The 23057-nt window shown below is 39.9% G+C and overlaps 1 protein-coding gene across 1 annotated transcript; it reads left to right on the forward strand.

Annotated features, from left to right (window-relative positions):
• The first annotated feature begins 52 nt into the window (after nucleotides 1–52).
• On the forward strand, nucleotides 53–9190 carry LOC100893121. Its single transcript, XM_030992346.1, has 3 exons — nucleotides 53–529; nucleotides 3956–4022; nucleotides 4594–9190. Exon 3 carries the CDS (start codon nucleotides 4846–4848, stop codon nucleotides 6706–6708), a length of 1863 nt encoding a protein of 620 aa, XP_030848206.1. The 5' UTR covers nucleotides 53–529; nucleotides 3956–4022; nucleotides 4594–4845; the 3' UTR covers nucleotides 6709–9190.
• The last annotated feature ends 13867 nt before the right edge of the window (nucleotides 9191–23057 follow it).

Raw genomic sequence — 23057 nt, forward strand, 5'->3', positions numbered from 1 at the left:
CCCCTGCGTACGCGCCTGTATCCATCTACTGTTACCATTACATTTCCCGTTTCCTGATTTTAACAGGAAGAACATCCTCTTTATGAATAAACAACTTTCGATTGGTTCTCAAATGTACTGATAAAACACATTGGAAGAAATAACAGAACTAATTACTGCGGCATGTTTTGGAATAGTCAATCACTGGATATAAATCACCGTCGAACAGCGATCATGCAACTACATTTCAGCTTCCTTATAAGAATGTAGTGGAACTTCGACTACCTCTTTTCCTTAAGAGAACTGCACACCTCTCCCTAAATCAAAGGGAAGAGGGAATATGGAGTGAACGAAAACCTTGAATTGAACTGTCTTCATGGACTGGGATCTATAAGCTATTCTACCTGAGAATTCCTGGGGTATTCTCCACAAAAATCATAAATATTGGTTCATGAAAATTTGAAAGTTGACTTCATCGGACCGTGCTCAAAGACAACCAGTGACAACCAGTTCTTGCCGCGGACATCAGGAGATGCGATGAACGGTAGTGGTGAGTAGAACAAGTGGGGGAGGGTACCCCAGGGTATTCCAGAAGATTCCTTTCTCTGGAGGTCGGTATTTCTGAAAATAGAACAGGGTTCATTATATCGAAGTTTCCGAATTTCGAAGGTATTTCCGATTTCTGTATAATTCCGAAAACGAAATAGGGATATCTTTCATTTACGAAAGGTGGGTTCTCTTTCATTATCAAAATGTCGATTGTATCCAATTTTGTATGTGAATTTCAAATAAACTCTCAATTTTGCATGATGGGTGGTATTCCGGTAGCGCGTACTAAGTTAGCGCGTGCTTAGTTAGTTCACACTTTTATGGAGTGCCTGTTGTGAACTAATTTACCCTGAACAGATTATTTTAATCCTTCAATGAAAAGTGTCCAAAAAATTAATTTTGCACTGAAATAGGAAGAAAAAGACAATATGAATATAAACTAAATTTCAACAAAGTCCTTGGTAGATTATCTTTGTCATGAATATTGAAGGAGGAAGATGAAACCTAGCATTCCATAGAAGTGCGAACTAAAATTCTTGTTTAGTCTGGACTTAGTCCCGGCTTAACTTAAGAGAATACCACCCAATAATGATAAAAGTCTTGTTCGTTCGTTGGTTAGAAATTGAAACAAATATAGAAAAAAAGTAGTTGGTATCTATTATACTTCTGATAAATCCAAATACTGTGTGATAAAGATTTTACAGCATTTTAAAGATGTATCTGTATTAGGTCATATCCTTTTCATGACTGTTTAGGCTTGTCTCAATAACTGCTTTATGTACATGAAATGGAGCACATACTTATTCAATTGAATTCCAATTCCAAATATATATCTTTGACACCTACACAAAGAGATACGTACATAGAGAGGAAAAGGTACTCTAAGTTTGTAAAAGAAGGGGTATGGTTTGTATTACTGAAAACAGTGCTTGTGTCAAGAAGACTTTGAGTACCTATTATTTTGCTCCTTCTTTTGCTCCTTCTTGCCCTCCTTCTTTCCCTCCTTCTTTCCCTCCTTCTTTCCCTCCTTCTTTCCCTCTTACCAGTCTTGAAAATGGTCCCTTTCAGTTTCATGGCCCACTTACTACATCAAATGTCACAGTGTAAGGGAATTTACCCCTGCAATGATAAATAGACTATTCTCTTGTGGCCCAGCTATGATGTCATACTCCATGCTCCACTTGTGACCAATCAGCTGTTAGCAAGCTCACTGTCACTGACAATTTCCCACAGAGTAGTCACTGATTGGTTGAGGCCGGCCAGCCAATAGAAGCCCTGTGCTCAGCTCCCTTGTACACATCAGTGATGTACTATGCGAACGGTGTAGTGAATGCGTGTGTGGTTTGTGTGTGCGCCGATGGTCGATTTGTGTGTGTCATGTGTAACACATAAACTGTGGATAGCATGTGGATAGTGGTATCCCTGTACAGTAAACAATAGTATAGTGTGAGTGCGTCAAGAACAGTGCATGTTGCCTTACCGGTACCAGAGTAGCCTACTGATTACGCACCATTCAGAGCGCAACCCAGAGCGTTGGTTTGCTCAAAGTAGTCAAGGGGTAGTATGCTCATGTTAAGTGTGGGTGGAAAGACCTATTACACATGGAATGCTATGTAACCTGGCTACAGAGCTAAATATTTTGGAGTCATATATACCCACCAATTTTCTGACGTCTTGAAGACTGCTAACCTTGGATCCTCTAAGGGAGCTTCACAAAATACGGAGCTCGCAATTTTTTCTTTGACTCGGAACGTGTATGAAGGATTTCTAAAAAGCGACTTGCAATTCATGTGGAAATAATGTAATTTGCCAGCTCTCATGGATTATTAAATTTCTTAATTTGATTTGAGGAATTCTTTACACCCTTGTTTTTACAGCTTTGTAAGCCGAAGGAAGGTGGAGAAGGCTTTAGCAGTGAGTCTTTACAACTGCACGCTGCCTGGTTTGGTTCTCGAGGGACTGATGGACGGACGGACAGACAGACTGGATATTATATCTTGAGTCATCTTTACGTCAGCCGCATCAGGAACAGTCAACCACACTACCGGATTCTCTGCCTCTCAGGAGTAGATCAACTTTTCGATCTGATCTGGATTAGGAACTCGAACTTTATCATTTGCATTCTTGTGGATTAACTATACCCGCATCATCATCAGGAATATTACTTGCCTAAGGAGAGAGAAATTCCTTTTCAGCTGCTTTTTGCCATAAAATCTAATCGCTTATTTTGGAGTGGAAGCAACTCATATTTTTACAAACATGGCAAGAATTTGTGGATTATTACTCATCATTGCAAGCGCCCTTGTCGCAAGGACTATCGCCATGGGATCGCATGGCATGGGTGATGGCCAATGCAACACACCGCTATTTCACCGATATTCATACGAAGGTAAGCACTTCACAGATCCTCACTACACCGCAAATAAAACACATCGCTTCATGATATTCCATGGACAGCCGCTAGCTTCAAAGCCTCTTCCATTTCACCTTTTAACTCTACACGATGGAGTCAAATTATCCCTCAATATCATTTGATTTGATTTGTAAAGCATCATCATATCGCACATAAAACCATTAGAATTTGGATAGTCTTACCCTCTCTCACTTGGAGAGAAGCCAAAGAAACCAGATCTATTCCAAAATCAAGAATTGATAATGGAGGATGGGGGAAGAAATCAGTTTTCTTTTGATCAAATATTGCAATCGGTGCCGCTGAATTGAAACCCAGTTTGATTTCAAATGTGTTGTATTATGTCAATGTTGTTAAAAGGGGAATGAGTAGTAATTCTGTTTTCTCTCTCCCCGAAATGTGTCCTTTCCCCTTCTTTTTCTCCCTTACAGTCTGCCATAACCTCTCCATTAACTTTTGAGCAGATTTAACTCTGAACATTTTTCACAAATGATACTCCATTGTACTTCATGAATAATTTGCCAAATCTTTTCTTTATCTCTTTTGATCTCTCGTTATCATGAAATGTGACTCTTGATACAAAGAGTTTTTCATTTCTTTTCTTCCCCCAAAAAAGGAAAAGGGAAAAAAGTAAAAGCCTGCAGCAAGTTCACCTGCTGACTGTGTGGAATGTACTTTGGCATTGCCACAAGGAGCAAAACACTATTATCATTGGCAAAATTGTATTGGCATTGCAAATAGTAGATTTATGATACCAACTGAAACTCATTCTCCCTCACTTATGTTGCCAAAGGATGCACAATAATATTATAGAAGATCAAACCCATATTTTCTGTATTATTGGTAATGTACTCAACAAAACTGTTATTTTGTGTAGGAAAAAGTCTAAGCCTTGATATATGTTGTGATATTATTGTTATCCAGCAAGATGACTTGAAGCAAGTAGTTTTTAGTTTCGAAGTAAAATAACTTGCAAACCAGTTTAACTGGATTGCTTATGTTGTTTTTTAAATACAGATTTAGGTTTTGGACAAAGGGAAAATTGACTTCGTCTGGTATATTCTGACACAATATAGCAAATCAAGTGAGTTCTATTTCCTTACTTTTATCATTTTTAGCATAGAAAACTGTACTGTGAAATTATTGAATGTGAGTTTCAAACCTGGAGAGAGAATTGGCTCTATAAAACATATTTTTGGCTTATTCGAATATGCCTTAAAATACAAGCAATATTATGCAAAACTATTAGACACAATAATATTATTGAAAACTGTCATTCATCAAATGAAATAAAAATAGATGTTTCTTACAGGAAAGGCAGTATTTACAATTACATTTTAATGCAATCTTAATGCAGTCATTAGTAGTAATGACAAATTTTGAAGAACAAATAAATCTTTAACAAATCAAGTACCTTGCCATATATCTCATTTTCTTCTTTGGTTTCCCTCAATTCTTTTTCCTCATTTCCGCCTCCCTTCTCCCATTTTCTCTTCCCTCTCCTTTCCCTTCAGCTCTTTCTTTTACATCTTTCTTTCACTTCATGTCCGTCTCTAAAATTGTGCGTGAATGTGTGTGTGTGTGCGTCCAAGCATGTTTTTATGAAAATATATATATTATGTTTATATAAATAAAATATATCATTAACATTTCAGCTCGTGGTATGTCATGCAGCCTCATATAGTAACCCGAACATGAACCGGAACCAATGAAACGTAGCCATCTTCGACAAACTTGCTTTGGCTTAAAAGAACATTTTTTCATCATCTAAATCTCAATTTAGTATAAAATGTTCTGTATAAATAAATTATGTTGAGAAATCGGGTATATAGTACATATTTATTATAGGCATATACTTTGAGACATTTTCCCCGGTATCATATCTATAAAATAGAAAAATAGGCGTAATGGCTTCGCTTGATCATCTGGTATCACACACTCTGCAGTGCCCCATTTGCTTCGAACTTCTGAATGATCCTAAGCAGTTATCTTGCACGCACTCGTTTTGTACGAAATGCCTTAATGATTTGTTGTCATTTTCTTCACAAAGTGAGGCTGACGTTTTAACATGTCCAGTATGTCAAACCACGACGGCTGCCGTTGGTGGCGGTGTAGCAAATCTAAATACGAACGTTCCTCTCAAGTGTCTCGTTGAAGATTATAGAAATAGAAAGGGGCTTTGTGGAATGTGCGACAAAAAAGCCAGAGCCAAGCTTTACTGCTGTGACTGTGGAAAGGATATGTGTAAAGCATGTCTCAAAATTCATAACAAATGGTCTCCCAATCTCAAGCATGAAGTTGTGAAAGTAGAGGATATCAGAGAGAACAGAGTGTTCTTAAAGAAGAAGGTCTACTGTCAAGAGCACAAATCAGATGGACAGGAACATGTATGTACCGATGTGTGCACTACTTGCAAGAAGTTCATTTGCATTAGATGTCGGATGTTGTACCATGAAAAGAAAGGCCACTCTGTTCTAGATGCTGAAGAGTACAATAATTCTATCAGGAGAGAAATCGAGTACCTAGTAGACCAGGGTAAGACGAAAGCTACGACCATCAAAAACCACGTGACGCATGTTGAGAGTCAGATGAGTCGTGCCATTGATCACACTGACGTCATACAAGCTCAAATCAACAAGGCTTATGACGAACTGAGCAGAAGATTAAAAGAGAGGAAAGCAGCGCTAGATTGGCAGTTGTACGTTCAGAAAAAGGAACTTCGCCGGAAATTAGAGGAAATGAAAGATGCCAGTGAAAGGGTAGTTGTCAATATCGAGAGCGCCAGTGAGCTGGCAGGCTACAGTTTGAAGGCTCCACTTGGAAGGCACATCATTGCTATTCGTGATTCGCTGTCTGGTGAATTAAAGAATGTACTTGACAAGGATGATCCCAAAGAGAAACTTGCTAGTGACATAGCAAAGAGTGCAGAGGAAATAACATTCATACCCCATAGTCAGAGTGATGAGCTGGAGATCGGTGAAATCCGGATCGTAAAATGTCACCTGAAATGTGACGTAGATCTTACAAAGGAAAGCAGTATGAACGCCATGGCTGCTACACCAGACGGGATGATGGCAGTGGGATACAGTACAGGAGGAATCGATATCTTCTCTGCTGATGGTCAGCTGCAGAAGACAGTCCTCAAGGATGTTAATGCTCTAGGGGCGGGATTCCTGTCTGATGGTCGATTTGTTGTACTGACCACAAGTAACAGCATCATACTGTACACATCAGAATGGAAGATGCTGGATGTACGGTTTGAGACTCTGGGTCTTGATGAAGGCGGCATCGCTGACCTCACCATTGACGGTCATGATCAAATCTATGTCAGCTACAGGACAGCTAAAAAGATCCAGGAGTTTGCACCAGCTGGTGGGAAGGCCATCAGAGAGATACCTTGCGATGGGTATGAGCCTGAGCAGATCAGTAGCTTTGAAAATGATGGATTCGTAACGAAATCAAGCAAAGGTTCAACGTGTTCGATACGTGTCATCGATGCTCAAGGCGCTAAAAAGCACATAGTATCGAACGAGAGCAGTGATTACCTCCTCCATGCAACTGTTTCTCATGAGCAATCTGTCCTCATCTGTTCAGTCAAGATTGATGAGGGATTGGTTATTATCGAAGAGTACAGTAACGAGTTGACTCTCATCAAGATCCTCGTCTATCACAAGATTGAGAAACATGAGAGATTCTGGTACTACTTTCAGCAGTTCCGATCAGGAGAGATTGCTTTCTGTACGCCAGACAGACTTTATATCTTCGAATAGTACGTTAATAAAATCAATGCCGGTTGTGTTCATGTTCATGTGATTCATGAGCTTTTCATTCCGTAAGGCAGCTTCACTAAGTTGATCCTCTTTTATTCAGACCGTAATACTTGGATAAAGACATTTTTCTGTTGATTCCTGTTCGTACCTTTGGAAAGGGCCTCAATAAAGCTACTTACATCCACTGGAGATCACGACTGTGACCTTACTTAGGATCCATATCTGAAGCTCCTGGACAGATCTCATCGTCATTTTTGGACTCATATGACATGACTTAGTAAGTCATGTTCTGCCTACATGTATGTGAATTTATTAAAGGACTTTGTCGTTAGCGCATCATCGTCGGTCGCCGTCCGATTAACTTGCAATGTGAGGATCACACTGGAGACGGGCATATAAATAATATGTTTACTGCTCGTTCCTAAATGGTAAAATTGTGTTGTTTCGAGCCGTTCTTGAGGGTTCTGTTCTGTCAGCCAGCCTGCTTCAGAGTCGACAAAGGCTTCATAGGTTAGCAAGTTCATCGGGTGCATCCTCCCATAACCTACTGTTCCGACATAGAGCTATAGCTTTCAAATAGCACAGCCTTATATTTCAGCTGTGGTCGGTCATGCCCCTCTTCTCGAAGTAATTTCACTCTAGAGGATGTTTTTTGGTATGACCGTCCTCTGTTCCATACGTAGCTGAGCCAAACTGCTAATGTCAAATACACCCATCACACCAACGATACCGAGACACCGACACCAGACCAACAATAGACCGAACAAAACATTATACTACCCCTCAGGTAGCAAGAATCGGTCGGCGTGGCGTAGATTTGGACACGCTTTAGCGGTATGACAGAAGTAAAAAAGAACAAATTGCAGCACCGGTAAAGGGCCTCCCCCCTTTGGAATACTGTCCCACCGTAAGATCTGAAGATTACGTCAATTGCAACACAGTTGTTAATCTCCTACTTTGTTTCTAGCGTATGCTATTTTACTTAGTGGATGAAGAAGAATGATTACACATCCGTCCTGATCTTGGTTGATGGTATGATAGGTGCACGAACCTTTCCCAATGCTTTCGTTGACTTATCCACCTAAGTCATTACTGTTATACTCTGCAATATCTTTTGGCAGAAGTAATATTTTGAGCTCATACTTTGAATACAGTGTACTTACATTGAACCCCTAACATCAAGAGCAAAATATGACACTATACAGTTATATAGCACTTTAAGATTTTTGTACCGTGAGCGGGAAAGATTGTTTCAAATGTAATTATGTCGATTTATATTGATAATGCTTTACTAGATATTATTAAAATTGATATACAGTACTGTGTAACTTAATTTATCAGGGAAGTACTTGTGATTATTTCAATGTGTACACTATAGTGGTGAGAAAAAAAAATGTATCGTAAGAATTAATGGAAGAACGTATATATAATTAGGGAGTTGAGATCCTCCTGATATAATGTAGGATTGTAAATACATCGGTTCCATCCTATGTTGAGTACGCTGACATGATACTTAGTAAATGTTCCTGAAAACCTAGATAATATGATGTCTGTCACAAACGAGACGTCAGTTGGCTAATGTAGAAATATACCAGCATCTAGCGCAGCTTTCGACACGCTAGGTATATGAGTGATGACGTTTAAAAAGGGAGTGTAACATAAACAGTGCAAAAATTGCTATATATGACTTGCTGGCGTATGGTGTTATTCTATCTTCACAGGCTTGGATAGCGCGGGTATTAAAGACACTATTAGATTAAGATACAACTTTGTATCAATGGAAAGCTGAATGAACGTAGAATACAAATATAAAGGAATGAATATATTTTCGATTTCCTTATTGCACAAAAGCAGCTTAAAACCTCAAACTTGCCGCAGTTACGATGAGGACATATCACGTGGACCCAATTGGTCCGTCGGCTCCTTTGTAGCTAAATTGATGAGCCGTGCTTAATTAAAGCAAAACCATTGGCCCGAATTCACTTTGTAGACAAACCTAGGTTTATATGCGTCATATAACGCGTTTTGACGCGTTTCAGACCAATTAAGCTAGGTTTGTCTGCACCTTGGTCTGAAACGCATCGAAACGCGTCAAATATCGCACATAAATCTAGGTTTGTCGACAAACCTCCTTTGTGAATTAAGGCCAATGTGAATATGTGTACGCCACACAAAATGATGTCCTCAAGTCGATAGCCAGTTTTTAGGTCGACAACTTCCGGTTTTCAAAGCTGTAAATCTCGAGTTTTCAGAAAGCTGTTACTCCTCTGACAGACGCTGAAATAGGATATAATTGATATTATAGTGACCTATGGCTTGTAAGCTTTTCGTTGATGTATAATTCCCCTATTCATTTTCTCTTCCGACATGGTCTTTAGCCCATTGGAAAATACACCTCGCATGAAAGCGGCGTAACATTATGTTTTTGACGTACATAGCGACTCTAAAGGTGATATCGTAGATTCGAATTTAGTTGAAAAATTCCCTCTAACTGTATAAAGGATAACAGGTATAGTGACAGTATAATTAATATTCGTTGTTATGATAATAGTGCGGAGAAACATTGTAATTAAACTGATGCAGACGACGATGCAAAATGATAAATATATCTTGTGATTGATTATAACAATAAAATAATGACACTTGGAAATGATTTTGCAGATGGTTTTAATCATTACTGAAAATAGTGATTAGAATAAGAGGACGATGATGATAACGATGATGGTGGTAATGCTAGAGATCGCGGTGATGATGGTTGTGTTGAATATGGTGATGTCTATAATAATGGTACTGATAGTGATAGTGATAACGATAATAATGGAGATGACAATGGTGGTCTTCAATATTGACAATAATGATGATGAAAATAATATGATGATGCCCATGCTGGTGGTGATGTTAGTCATGATGATGATGATGATGACGACTATGATAATCATAATTATGATGATAATGACGACGACAATGATAAATTTTACAATTATGGAGATAATGATGATGATGATAATGATGATTATGATGATGGTGATGACAATGATGATGACAGTGACGATGGTCGTGATGATGATGATGATGATGATGAAGGTCGGATGATGATGATGATGATGATGGTGGTGATAATAATGATGGCGATGATGGCGATGATAATAGTTTGGAAGGTGGTGATAATGATGATGATGACGAGGATGGTGATAATTTTGTTTTCATAGGTTTTTATTCGTTTCTCTCAAAGAAAAATTGTACATTTATAACATTGGATACAAAATAACAAAATAATTTAACATAGGTCTTATAAATTTACCAATGATCTTTTACATTTACATACAAAAGTTACACCTCTTCATTTTCCTTTGGAGACAAAAAAATTATATATATAAAAAAAGAGAAAAAGCTACAAAACACCTACTACCCCCCCCCCCCCACCCCACACAACATTTAAACACATAACATGTACAACAGTATACAAAACACACACTAACATAGAACGAGCAACAACAAAAAAAAAAAAAAAAAAAAAAGAGAGAAGAGAGGAGGGTCAGGAAGTTGTATATTGAGGAAAAAAAAAACTGAACACATTTATTCTAAATCTAATGATGATAACGATGGCGATGAAACATGTCATCGTTATCGTCATCGTTATCAATAATGTCAATTGAAACAGTGGACATCGATTTGCACAATAGTTAGAGAAATAAATTGGTCTAATACGATGGTTATGACCATGGTAACAAACCAAACAAAACGTCACCAGAACACTTATTTGTCCTCATTACGTCAAACCGCAATGTGTAAAAATACATAAATATTACTAATGACTTAAACCTGCAATAATCATGATTTTTAACAACTTAAAAAATACGATATGATCATTTACGGCAACCCTTCTATCAATCTGTGTCATTGGTTTCTCCTTCTCTCTCTCTCTCTCCCTCTCTTTTCTACTCCCCTCTCTTTCGTTTTGTGTCTCCTTTTCTCTATTTACCTTATTCATCCCCTTTTTGTTTTTCTTTTCCTTCCGATCTCCCTTCTCTCTTTATTTCTTTCTTTGCACCTTTGTATTTGTTTATTTTGTTTCGATAAAGTGTAAAAATAGAGAAACAAAGACATAATGAGAAGAAAAAAACAACAGCAACAAAGTACCCTGTCTTCAACTGTCTTCTAGCTGAGTCCAAGCAGAGATTTGATTGGGTACGTACATGCATCACCAAGAAAACAAATATCCTTCAGAGACTAAATATAGTTTCGTAAGATCCCCCTATAAGATACGATTTTCGAAGAAAAGGCTATTACACACAATACAGATTCAGTTTCTGACTAATGATAAGAACAGCTTTCTAAGTCAGAATCAAAACTGAATCGGCTTCAACTTTTAGACAATCGCAACAAATGGTCTGAAGTAACTTTACGATTCCAAGTGAGACGATTGAGCATTTCCTTCTCCAAAGAAGTTTGAAATCCCTTGAGAATTTGATTAAGCATATGGCTATTAGATCCTCGATCATTAAGATTTTATGTAGGTTTGAATGTTCAAATTAAACGCTATTACAAATTCTTCTCATATTGGATCAAAATCAGATCTTTAGTGTGCGACGGGCCTCTTGTGGCGTTTCATCGAAATACACGTAGGGCCTAACATTTTTTTTTACAGTGTTACTGTTATGCAGCAAAAATTGAAATTCAAAGTGTTCTTATCACCTTCCTCTTCCTCATCATTATGATTACATTGTGGAATCATAGTAGATCTATGACTCGCATTGATATCATTATCATTTTAAAAAATCGCTCGTACAATTTTCATTTTGGCTCTAACCAAGGACTATTATTTGCAATTGTTGGATTGAACTTTAATAATGGTATTATGTAAACTACATTGTTTTGAGAAGTGTTTACATCTCTATTTGGAAGAAATATCCAAAAAAAATGTCGAGTAGGGCACAGTATAGTAAATGCCGCTCTATTGGGCTAGCGCAAGACAACATTATACACCATGTTGTAAACAACAGAAACCAAGTTGGCCGAATCCATGCTCACATGAATGCTCAAAGAGATACGATCATAATACCCAGTGAATGCTAATGAAATAGCGTCATCTATCGGTAAAGTTTTACACTGCCTAAACGACAATCCGCGACCCTGGTAAATAATAGTTTTTTATTAGAGCCAGTAGAAAAATCATACAAGTGACTTTTTGATAATAATATTATTAATGACAATAATAATAATGGTAATTATATCAACAACAACAACAACAATGATAATAATGCTAATAATAATATTATCATCAATCTTATCAATAATAATAACAATAATGATGATAATAATAGCTATACTAGATAAAGGTCTACTACTAGTAGGCCTAGTAGTACTCCTACTAACAACAACATCAAGAACCAGAGGCGGCCCTCCCGGGGGGGGGGGGCAGGGGGGGCACAGTGCCCCCCACTTTTTCAGATACCCCCAAAATGCCCCTTTTACTTTGACAAGTGCCCCTATTACTTAGTAAAAGTGCCCCTTTCCCCTTTTCACCTCTGACGAGTGCCCTTTTTATTTTTGACACGTGCCCCTTTTCCTTCGACATGTTCCCATTTTCCTTTGCAATAAATGTTCATTTTCCATTCTCATGAATCTTGAAATTATCTTGAATAAGTGCCCTTTTTAATCTGTAGTAAGTGCCTCTTTTCAGGTACGAGAAGTGCCCCTTTTCACTTGTAATAAGTGCCCCCTTCACCTCTGATGATTGCCCTATTCAAAACTGAGAGGTGCTCTTTTTGCTTTGACAACTTCCCCTTTTTTCCTTTGTAAGAAGTGCCCCTTCTCCTTTTAATAACTACCCCTTTTTTAAACTCGGATGAGCGCACCTTTCATTTTAACATGTGCCCCTCTTATTTTCTAATAAGTGCCCCTTTTCCTTATGATAAGTGCCCCCATTAAAAAGAGAGAGCTCCTTCCCATTCTCATAACTTCCCCTTTCCCTTTCTAATAAGGGCCCCTTTTCCTTATGATAAGTGCCCCCATTAAAAAGAGAGAGCTCCTTCCCCTTCTCATAACTCCCCCTTCCCCTTCTCATAACTGCCCCTTTTAAACATCTGAACGGTGCCCCCTTTTCATTCAACAAATGCACATTTTCCTTTATTATAAGTGCCCCTTTTACATTTTCATAAGTGCCCCTTTTCATATCTGGTCAGTGCCCCTTTGCAACTCTGATAATTTCCCTTTTTTAATAATGATACGTGCCCCTTTTCCTTTCTAATAAGGGACCTATCCCCTTTTCACCTCTTATAAATGACCCTATTAAAATCTGATGGGTGCCCCTTTTCCGTCAACAAATGCCTATTTCCCATTTTCGTAAACGCCTCCTTTTCATCACTGGTGAGTGCCTCTTTTCAAGTGAAAAAAATGCCTCATTTTCACCTCTTATAATTATCCTTTGTACTTATACACGTGCTCCTTTTCTTTTCTAATAAGTGTCTTATCCCTTTCGATAATTGTCCCCTTTTCATGTAATCATTAAACGTGCCCCTTATTTAAAGCGACTAAGAGCAGTTTCCCCCAAAGTTCGCTCGCTGCGCTCGCTCGCATTTAAAGATTATATAATTATGTTACTTATCAAAGGTCTTTTCAGTCTTCCGTTATGAGAATGTGCTTATAACCCCATCACGATTGGCTTTTTTCCTCTTTATAAGATGTAATTTTTCGCACTGCGACCTCACAGATCTTTAAAAATTTTCTCGCTCACTTCACTCACTCGTAAATGCATATTCAGACATCACACCCAACTGTAAAGTTTGATGCTTAAGCGATATCTTGTATGATGTATGAAGAGAAACAAATATTGAAATCATCCCTGATAATGTAATCACAATGTAGGGGTATATACCAATGTCTAAAAATTGTATATTTTCGCTTTGAGATTTCCCACTGTAGGTGCCCTTTTTTCCAGAAAGTGCCCTTTTTTGTTGGTGCCCCCCCCCACTTTGAAAGTCGCTCGGCCGCCCCTGTCAAGAACTGTACAATGATAATAATAATATTGGATATCCACCACGTAATGTACTCAAGTTACTGCTATCAAAATTTTAGGAATATACCGCGTCATAAATACAAGTTCAGCGACATAATAAATAATGGGTTTTAACAAGGCAAGTTTAGAGTGCAAGTTTAGAGTGCATGGTTCAGATCCGACTTGTCTAATCTACACCAAGTGGTGGCCATTCATGATAATCGTTCCAAACTAATGCCTATAACATGCGTTGTTCCTCAGGGAAGCATTTTAGGCCCAATTTTATTCACAAGTTATATCAATGATATGTGTATGATATGTATTAGAAATTCGGTTTATTACATTGCCATAAACCGTTGGAATTCCCTTCCTCATGATTCATGATAATATAATAATGATATACAAAACACTTTTCTTTCCTTTGCCGGTTCATACTTTTAAATTGTGTATATACTTATGTTTTTGTAAGTTATAGAAATTCAACATATTCATATTTTCCTCTCCTTCCTTCCTCCTCCTCCTCCTCCTCCTCCTCATCCTCCTCTTCCTCCTCTTTTTCTTCTTCTCCTTCTTCTTTTTCTCCCTTTTATTCTTAGTTTCTTTATCTTCTTCTTCTTCTTGTACTTATTATCATTTATATCGTTATCAGTTTATTGTTGTATTATTATCATCATTATATTTAAGAAGATTTTTCTAGTTATCTGTCTGTAAATAATACGATTTTAACTTACTTATTTTGTGCATACGGTAGGCTATGTCGGGGACCCCACTGGAAATAATTAGACCTCGAGTTTTCGAGGGTTATCTTCTCAGTTCAAGCCAGGCGCGTAGCCAGGGGGGGGGGGCGGTGGGGGCGGTCGCCCCCCAAAACGCCGGCCAAAAAAAAAAAGAGAGAGAAAGAGAAGAAAAAAAAAGAAAGAGGACGTAGGAAGGAAAAGGGAAAAGGAGTCGAGAACGGTACAATGAATCGTCAAAGCTTCCGCGCTTCGCGCGGGAAGGGGGAAACTGAGTTCAAATTAAGAAATATGAGTCGGGAAATTAAGGTACAACGAATCGTCTTCTTTCTCTAATAATTTAATGAAACGTCAAAGCTTCGCGCGAGAGGGGGGGGGGCAGAATTCAGACAAGGATTAAGAGTCGAGAAAGGTACAACGAATCGTCTTCTTTCTCTAATAATTTAATGAAACGTCAAAGCTTCGCGTGAGAGAGGGGAGGGACTGAATACAGATAAGGATTAAGAGTCGAGAGAGGTACAACGAATCGTCTTCTTTCTCTAATAATTTAATGAAACGTCAAAGCTTCGCGCGAGAGGGGGGGGGGGAACAGAATTCAGACAAGGATTAAGAGTCGAGAAAGGTACAACGAATCGTCTTCTTTCTCTAATAATTTAATGAAACGTCAAAGCTTCGCGTGAGAGAGGGGAGGGACTGAATACAGATAAGGATTAAGAGTCGAGAGAGGTACAACGAATCGTCTTCTTTCTCTAATGATTTAATGAAACGCGCGAGAGAGGGGAGGGACTGAATGTCACAAAGTGACTGGTAATTTAAGACTAGAAGATAGTGACTGGTTTTTAGACTAGGAGATAGGCATCTAGAACACAATAGAATCCCTAGCTACAGTACCTTTTCTCAATGGGAGAGCTATGTATGTGTGCTTGTGTGCTGTGTGCATGTGTGCTGCTGTTCAGGCATAGTTTGGGCTGGGCAGAGCAACTTAAGCATTGGTCAAGACAGGACCTGTATGCTGAGTGGGTGTGTGAGGAGTTGAGATGTGCAGCATGTAGCTACTTACTTTGGTTGGCATCTACCCTTAAATTCGGGCAGCACAGGCCAGGAGAAAACTTCTCAACAGCTCCACATCATGTCTCTGACACCACAGTCAGGCAGCTGGGTTCCACTTTGAGGTTCCAGTTTAGGTCCCATTCCGGGTCCATTCGGATTCCATTCCAGTTTCATTACGGTTCAACTCCACAAGAGATCTTCAAGGACAGATCTTCCAAAACAGATCTTCTCTAACCTCTGAGATGAGACTTTTCGTCTACTAGACGAGCTACATCATACTTCAACGCCGAATACGTCAGAAACGACAAGCTTCGGAACAGCGACTATACTCAAACAGCCAGGGTTCTTCAAGTTCGTGCGTTTGTCTACATGAGACACACCTGGAGCACAGGAAGACAATGTAAGAACGTTCCATAGGGTTGAGAACGGTCGCGGACATTTAATTCATATCAATTATTCTGTGATAAAACTCGTAGTATTTGAGTTTTTAGATATTTCTAAGAGGCACAGTTTACGTACTTGAGCTCAAGGTTTTGTACGGTTTTACATATGCAGTACTGCTTTACCAAAAAGGGGTATTGGGTTTTCTTACGGAAATTAGTGAATTACTTGTAAAATCATTTAAATAACTCAGACTGAGTGAATCATTTACATGTGAACAAGTATAGTTAATGCATATGACTGAAATATATTCATCATATTGGCATTTCAACTTTATATCAGATATATGTAATACTCATTCTGAATACAGTGAGTGAAGAAGAATAGATGAAGAAATGTGATTAATAAATCATACTTTCAAGATTTAAATATCTACATAATGCATTGAATTTGTGTAATTATTGTTGTGTGAATTCCTAACCAACATATCTATAGTAAACAGAACAGCTTCTATCAGCCAGATATTGCCAAACAGGGCATTAATCTGACAAATTGGCGACCACGAAGGGACTCTCTCTTTTTAATAGAATCAGTTAAAATTGTATAGAAGTTGGTATGGAATGTAGGAATTGCAAACTGAATTAACTTGTTTGTATTTTCATTTTTATTCCCTTTATATAGGAACATTGCATTGCTAGGGTTACTGGAGCTGAGAGGAGTTTTCACCTAAAGCCTGTGCCCGTGATACTTTTTACGCCTGTTTAATAGGTTGGTAAGTGCGCTGCAAATTGTTAGTATGGATAGAGAGAAATTCATAGAACAGGGGAAAGTTTTTGGCTTGAGTGGGAATGATCTGAAGGTGTATGTGGATGATTGTGTGAACGAAGCAAGAGATGAAAGGACTGAAGCTAGAGCTTCTGCAGTTGAAGCAAACAGGTTTGAAACAGAATCTAAGAAACTAGAATCAGAAGCTAGGAGGCAAGAGTCAGAGTTACTGGCACAACAGATTAGATTAGAGGAGCTTAGGAAAGATAGAGGAAGTACTCCGCATTCAAATCCTAAAGTCAAGATTCCACCTATCCCACCTTTTCAGGATGGGAAGGATGATATTGATAGCTATTTATGTCGTTTTGAAAGACATGCCTCTAGTGTAGCATGGAACACTGATGATTGGGCTTTAGCATTGTCTGCTTTGTTAACAGGGAAAGCACTTCAGATTATTTCACGACTTACAGTCTCTGAGGCTAAGAATTATAGTGCAGTAAAGTCCGCCTTATTGAAGGGTTATGATTTAACCGAGGGAGGTTATAGATTGAAGTTTCGGCATGCAAAAATCCAATCGGGAGAAACTTATGTTCAGTTCGCATCTAGGATTGAAAAATACTTTGATAGATGGCTTGAATTTAGTCCTTATGATAATAGTATAGATGGAGTCAAGAGTCTCATACTGCAGGAACAAGTGTTAGATACAAGCAATAAAGATTTGTTAATGTTCATTAAGGAACGTCAACCTTCAAGTTTGCAGAATCTTTTAACCCTTGCAGATCAGTATAGAGATGCTCACAATGACCCACGGTTACGCAGGATGAGAGATAAACCGTTTACTGGAACCCAGACATCTGACGGGAGCACTTCAAAGAGTCGTGGACAGGAGAGACAGTCTTTCGGCGGCAAGACAACATCGGAGTCAAGCCCAAGGAAAGAGAAGACCTGCTACAATTGCAAGAAAGTTGGACATCTTTCTTGGGACTGCCCCCAGAAGAAGAGACTAGAGAAAGGAGCAAGCATGACTGTTAGCGAACCCGTCAGCGAACCAGCTGAGACAGGAACAGTTAACGTCGAGACCGGAGGTATGTGTCTTATGGTTAGCAAATCAGCAATCTTAGAGGGGAGCCTCACCGAAGATGGAATGGGTGTTAAGCTGGTAGGAGGAGGCATCTTGCCACTACTGTCTGCAGCAGCATGTGGAATACAGCAAGACGATATGATAGTATGTGAGGGCCTCGTGAATGGTGAATCGGTGGAGATGCTACGAGACACAGGTTGTACCACGGTGATAGTGCGACGAGATTTGGTGAGAGAAGATCAATTGTGTAAAGAAGAGAAACTGTGTCTTCTTATTGATAGAACTCTGAGATCTTTTCAAGTTGCACGTTTACAGATTGATACACCATACTACACAGGTGAAGTGACAGCCCTGTGTGTTAAGAACCCATTATACGACTTAGTACTTGGACAAGCGCCTGGTGTTAGGAAAGCTGATGACCCTGATCCTGACTGGACACCACAACGTCATCAGGCGAATGCAGTGGAAACAAGGGGACAGAAGAGGCAAGCGACACGCACCAAGCCACCCCTTTGTGTACCCAAGCCATTCGATGATATTGTGACTGCCAAAGACTTGATCGAAGCCCAGGCTGAAGATGAATCGTTGTCCAAGTCGAGGAAGTATGCAGATAACGGAGAAAAGAAGATAAGTCGGCAAGGAAACTCTTCTCGTTTTCTCTACAACAAGGGAGTGCTGTACAGAGAATACGTAGACTTGAAACCTGGAGCGGACAATATCTTGCAAATAGTGGTGCCTGCTAAGTTGAGAGGACAGGTAATGAGACTCGCTCATGAGTCTATCCTAGGTGGACACCTTGGTTTGAAGAAGACAAGTGACAAGATACTTATGCATTTCTTCTGGCCAGGAATGCATGCGGATGTTAATCGTCACTGCAGGTCATGTGAACCATGTCAGCGGACTATGCCCAAGGGTAAGGTCAGTAAGGTTCCGCTTGGTTCAACCCCTCTGATTGACGAGCCTTTTCGTAGAGTTGCAATGGACTTAGTTGGACCCATTGAACCTGCTACCAGTAAAGGGAACAGATTTATCTTGACTGTCATGGATTATGCTACCAGATATCCAGAGGCAGTGGCACTTCGAAGGATAGATACCCAGACAGTAGCAGAAGCCTTAGTGGACATCTACTCACGAGTTGGTGTTCCACGTGAAGTTCTGACGGACAATGGCGGACAGTTCACTTCGGGCTTAATGAAGGAAGTTAGTAGACTCCTTTCGATCCGCCAGATGACCACAACCCCATATCACCCAGCGTGTAATGGATTAGTGGAGAGATTCAACGGGACTTTGAAATCGATGCTAAAGAAAATGTGTGAGGAACGACCCAAAGACTGGGACCGTTACATTAACCCTCTTCTTTTCGCTTACAGGGAATCTATTCAAGAGAGTACCGGATTCTCGCCTTTCGAACTGTTGTACGGTCGTGCAGTTCGTGGTCCACTTGCAATTCTTCACGAGCTTTGGACAGGAGATGCAGTTGAAGCCGAGACGAAGACTACGTATCAGTATGTCTTGGACCTCAAAGATCGGCTAGAAGCAACCTGCAAAGTAGCTCAGGAGAATTTGGGCAAGGCCGCGGAGCGATACCGAAAGCAGTACAACAAGAAGGCGAAGATGAGGAGATTTGAGATCGGCGATGAAGTTCTCCTTCTTCTACCAACTGACAACAATAAGTTGTTAATGCAATGGCGGGGACCATTCAAGGTAACAGAGAAGATAGGAAAGATGGACTACAAGCTGGACATGGGTGGAAAATTCAAAACTTTCCATGCCAATCTCCTTAAGAAATTCTTCAGAAGGGAAGAGCATGTTGGCATCTTGGATGTGGTGTGTACATCAGTCGTCGATGATACCATGGATGAGGAGGAAGAAGATGATTTGGAAGAGACATCAGCTGTGCACAGGGATCTAATCCAGCTTCCATCCCTCACCCAGTCGGAGAGCATCGAAGATGTACAAATTAGCCCACACTTGACCCAAGATCAGCACGACAAAGTTGGCACCCTTCTTCAAGAGTTTGAAGAGACAATGACTGATGTACCAGGATGGACTAACCTCGGGAAACATGACATAAGGCTGACTGATAAGGAGCCCATCAAGTGCAAACCTTATCCTTTACCACATGCGCTACGAGAGCAAGTCACGAAGGAAGTTCGGAAGATGATTGATCTCGACATAGTGGAGCCTTCATCCTCACCATATGCATCTCCGGTGGTCATGGTTAAGAAGAAGGATGGTGCAATACGGTTTTGTTGCGACTACCGCAGACTCAACCAAGTTACAGTGACGGATGCTGAACCAATCCCCGACCCAGAGGAAATCTACAGTAAATTGGCCAATGACCAATTTTTCACCAAGATAGACTTGACAAAAGGTTACTGGCAAGTGCCACTAACGGAAGAAGCAAAGCCACTCACAGCTTTTGTGACGCCAGATGGTTTGTTTCAGTTTAAGGCTATGCCTTTTGGTTTGGTAAATGCTCCGGCGAGCTTTAGCCGAATCATGCGTGACTTGTTGCGTGGATTAGACAATGTTGATAATTTTATTGATGATATTCTTATCCACACAGCTACTTTCGATGAACACTTGAAAACTCTCAGGAGGGTGTTGGAGAGACTAAAGACGGCCAATCTGAAAGTAAGGCCAACGAAGTGTGTCATCGGTTGCGAGAATGTAGAATTTCTCGGACATCGAGTAGGACATGGTGAACTACGACCGGTCCCAGACAAAGTGGAGGCGATCCAGAGTGCGCCTCAACCAAGAACCAAGAAACAGCTACGCTCGTTTCTTGGCCTCATAGGATATTACCGGCGGTTTATCCCTAACTTCTCTGCACTAGCAGCTCCTTTGACAGACAGAACCAAAAACGGTGAACCTACACAGGTAAAGTGGGGTACGTCTGAGGAGAATGCATTTAACGCACTCAAGCAGAAGCTGGCACAGGAACCAATTCTCCACCTTCCAGATCTGAGTCAATCTTTCATCCTAAGGACAGACGCATCAGACGTGGGACTTGGAGCAATACTCCTTCAGGATGTCGATGGGCAGAGGTTCCCAGTTGCATACGCAAGTAGAAAGCTGCTTCCGAGGGAACGGCGTTATGCAGTGATGGAGCGCGAGTGTCTTGCAGTTGTTTGGGGTATACAGAAATACGAACCATACTTGTATGGAAAGCACTTTCATCTTGAGACTGACCACCAGCCGCTTAAATGCGTTGCCAAATCAAAATGTGCAAATGGGAGAATCTTGAGATGGGCATTGGCCCTACAGCCGTACAGATTCACCATCACTGCCATTAAGAGTAGCGAGAATATTGGAGCAGATTATCTAAGCAGAATCCCAGAGTGATTTGTTAGTTTTTTTTTCATTTTGTATTTAGTTTAGATATATATTAGATAGTGTGCGGGAAATTTACTTTTAGACATTCATTGGAATTAAAATGTAATTAATGTCTTTAAGGAGGGGGAGAATGTCACAAAGTGACTGGTAATTTAAGACTAGAACATAGTGACTGGTTTTTAGACTAGGAGATAGGCATCTAGAACACAATAGAATCCCTAGCTACAGTACCTTTTCTCAATGGGAGAGCTATGTATGTGTGCTTGTGTGCTGTGTGCATGTGTGCTGCTGTTCAGGCATAGTTTGGGCTGGGCAGAGCAACTTAAGCATTGGTCAAGACAGGACCTGTATGCTGAGTGGGTGTGTGAGGAGTTGAGATGTGCAGCATGTAGCTACTTACTTTGGTTGGCATCTACCCTTAAATTCGGGCAGCACAGGCCAGGAGAAAACTTCTCAACAGCTCCACATCATGTCTCTGACACCACAGTCAGGCAGCTGGGTTCCACTTTGAGGTTCCAGTTTAGGTCCCATTCCGGGTCCATTCGGATTCCATTCCAGTTTCATTACGGTTCAACTCCACAAGAGATCTTCAAGGACAGATCTTCCAAAACAGATCTTCTCTAACCTCTGAGATGAGACTTTTCGTCTACTAGACGAGCTACATCATACTTCAACGCCGAATACGTCAGAAACGACAAGCTTCGGAACAGCGACTATACTCAAACAGCCAGGGTTCTTCAAGTTCGTGCGTTTGTCTACATGAGACACACCTGGAGCACAGGAAGACAATGTAAGAACGTTCCATAGGGTTGAGAACGGTCGCGGACATTTAATTCATATCAATTATTCTGTGATAAAACTCGTAGTATTTGAGTTTTTAGATATTTCTAAGAGGCACAGTTTACGTACTTGAGCTCAAGGTTTTGTACGGTTTTACATATGCAGTACTGCTTTACCAAAAAGGGGTATTGGGTTTTCTTACGGAAATTAGTGAATTACTTGTAAAATCATTTAAATAACTCAGACTGAGTGAATCATTTACATGTGAACAAGTATAGTTAATGCATATGACTGAAATATATTCATCATATTGGCATTTCAACTTTATATCAGATATATGTAATACTCATTCTGAATACAGTGAGTGAAGAAGAATAGATGAAGAAATGTGATTAATAAATCATACTTTCAAGATTTAAATATCTACATAATGCATTGAATTTGTGTAATTATTGTTGTGTGAATTCCTAACCAACATATCTATAGTAAACAGAACAGCTTCTATCAGCCAGATATTGCCAAACAGGGCATTAATCTGACACTGAATTCAGACAAGGATTATGAGTCGAGAAAGGTACAACGAATCGTCTTCTTTCAAAGCTTCCGCGCTTTGCGCGGGAGGGGGGGAAACTCCCCCCTCCCTGCACCCACCCCCCCTAGGGAGCGCGCTTCGCGCGCTCTTTAAGTGATTCGCACGCTTAGCGTGCTCACTACCGCCCCCCCCCTAAAATGAAATCCTGGCTACGCGCTTGGTTCAAGCTGACTTAATTTTGATCTGTTATTCTTTTATATATTGATTGTTGTATGTTGGAGGCTTGGCGAATAAAATCAAACAATCAATCAATCTCAGTGAAACGCATTTTCTTTACAATATACACGTTGAACAATGGGAGGTCGGTAAATCACACGATTTTCGTGAAAGGAACAAGGTCCATACCCTTGACACACCCCAGTGGAGATTGTGCACACAGTGTTTGCGGGCAAGCACTGAATCCAATGACCGGGGTAATAGTATATATTTGTAAAGCGCTTAGAGACATTTGTATTAAGCGCTATATAAAAATTAAATATTATTATTATTATTATTATTCTTAGTCTCATTCCATAGTCCTAGTCCACATGGGAAGGAATAATATTTCACCAAAGTTGGTATTGAAGGAGGGATATATATATTCTTTGCTTCTTACCCTTGTCTAAAACCTGTCTAAAATGACTTATCGCT

This window comes from Strongylocentrotus purpuratus, unplaced genomic scaffold, assembly GCF_000002235.5.
Source record: "Strongylocentrotus purpuratus isolate Spur 01 unplaced genomic scaffold, Spur_5.0 spur5_scaffold_2, whole genome shotgun sequence".
NCBI classification, from domain to species: domain Eukaryota; kingdom Metazoa; phylum Echinodermata; class Echinoidea; order Camarodonta; family Strongylocentrotidae; genus Strongylocentrotus; species Strongylocentrotus purpuratus.

Excerpts from the sequence above, each read along its gene's own strand:
- LOC100893121 (XM_030992346.1), top strand. The coding sequence starts at position 4,846 with ATGGCTTCGCTTGATCATCTGGTATCACACACTCTGCAGTGCCCCATT.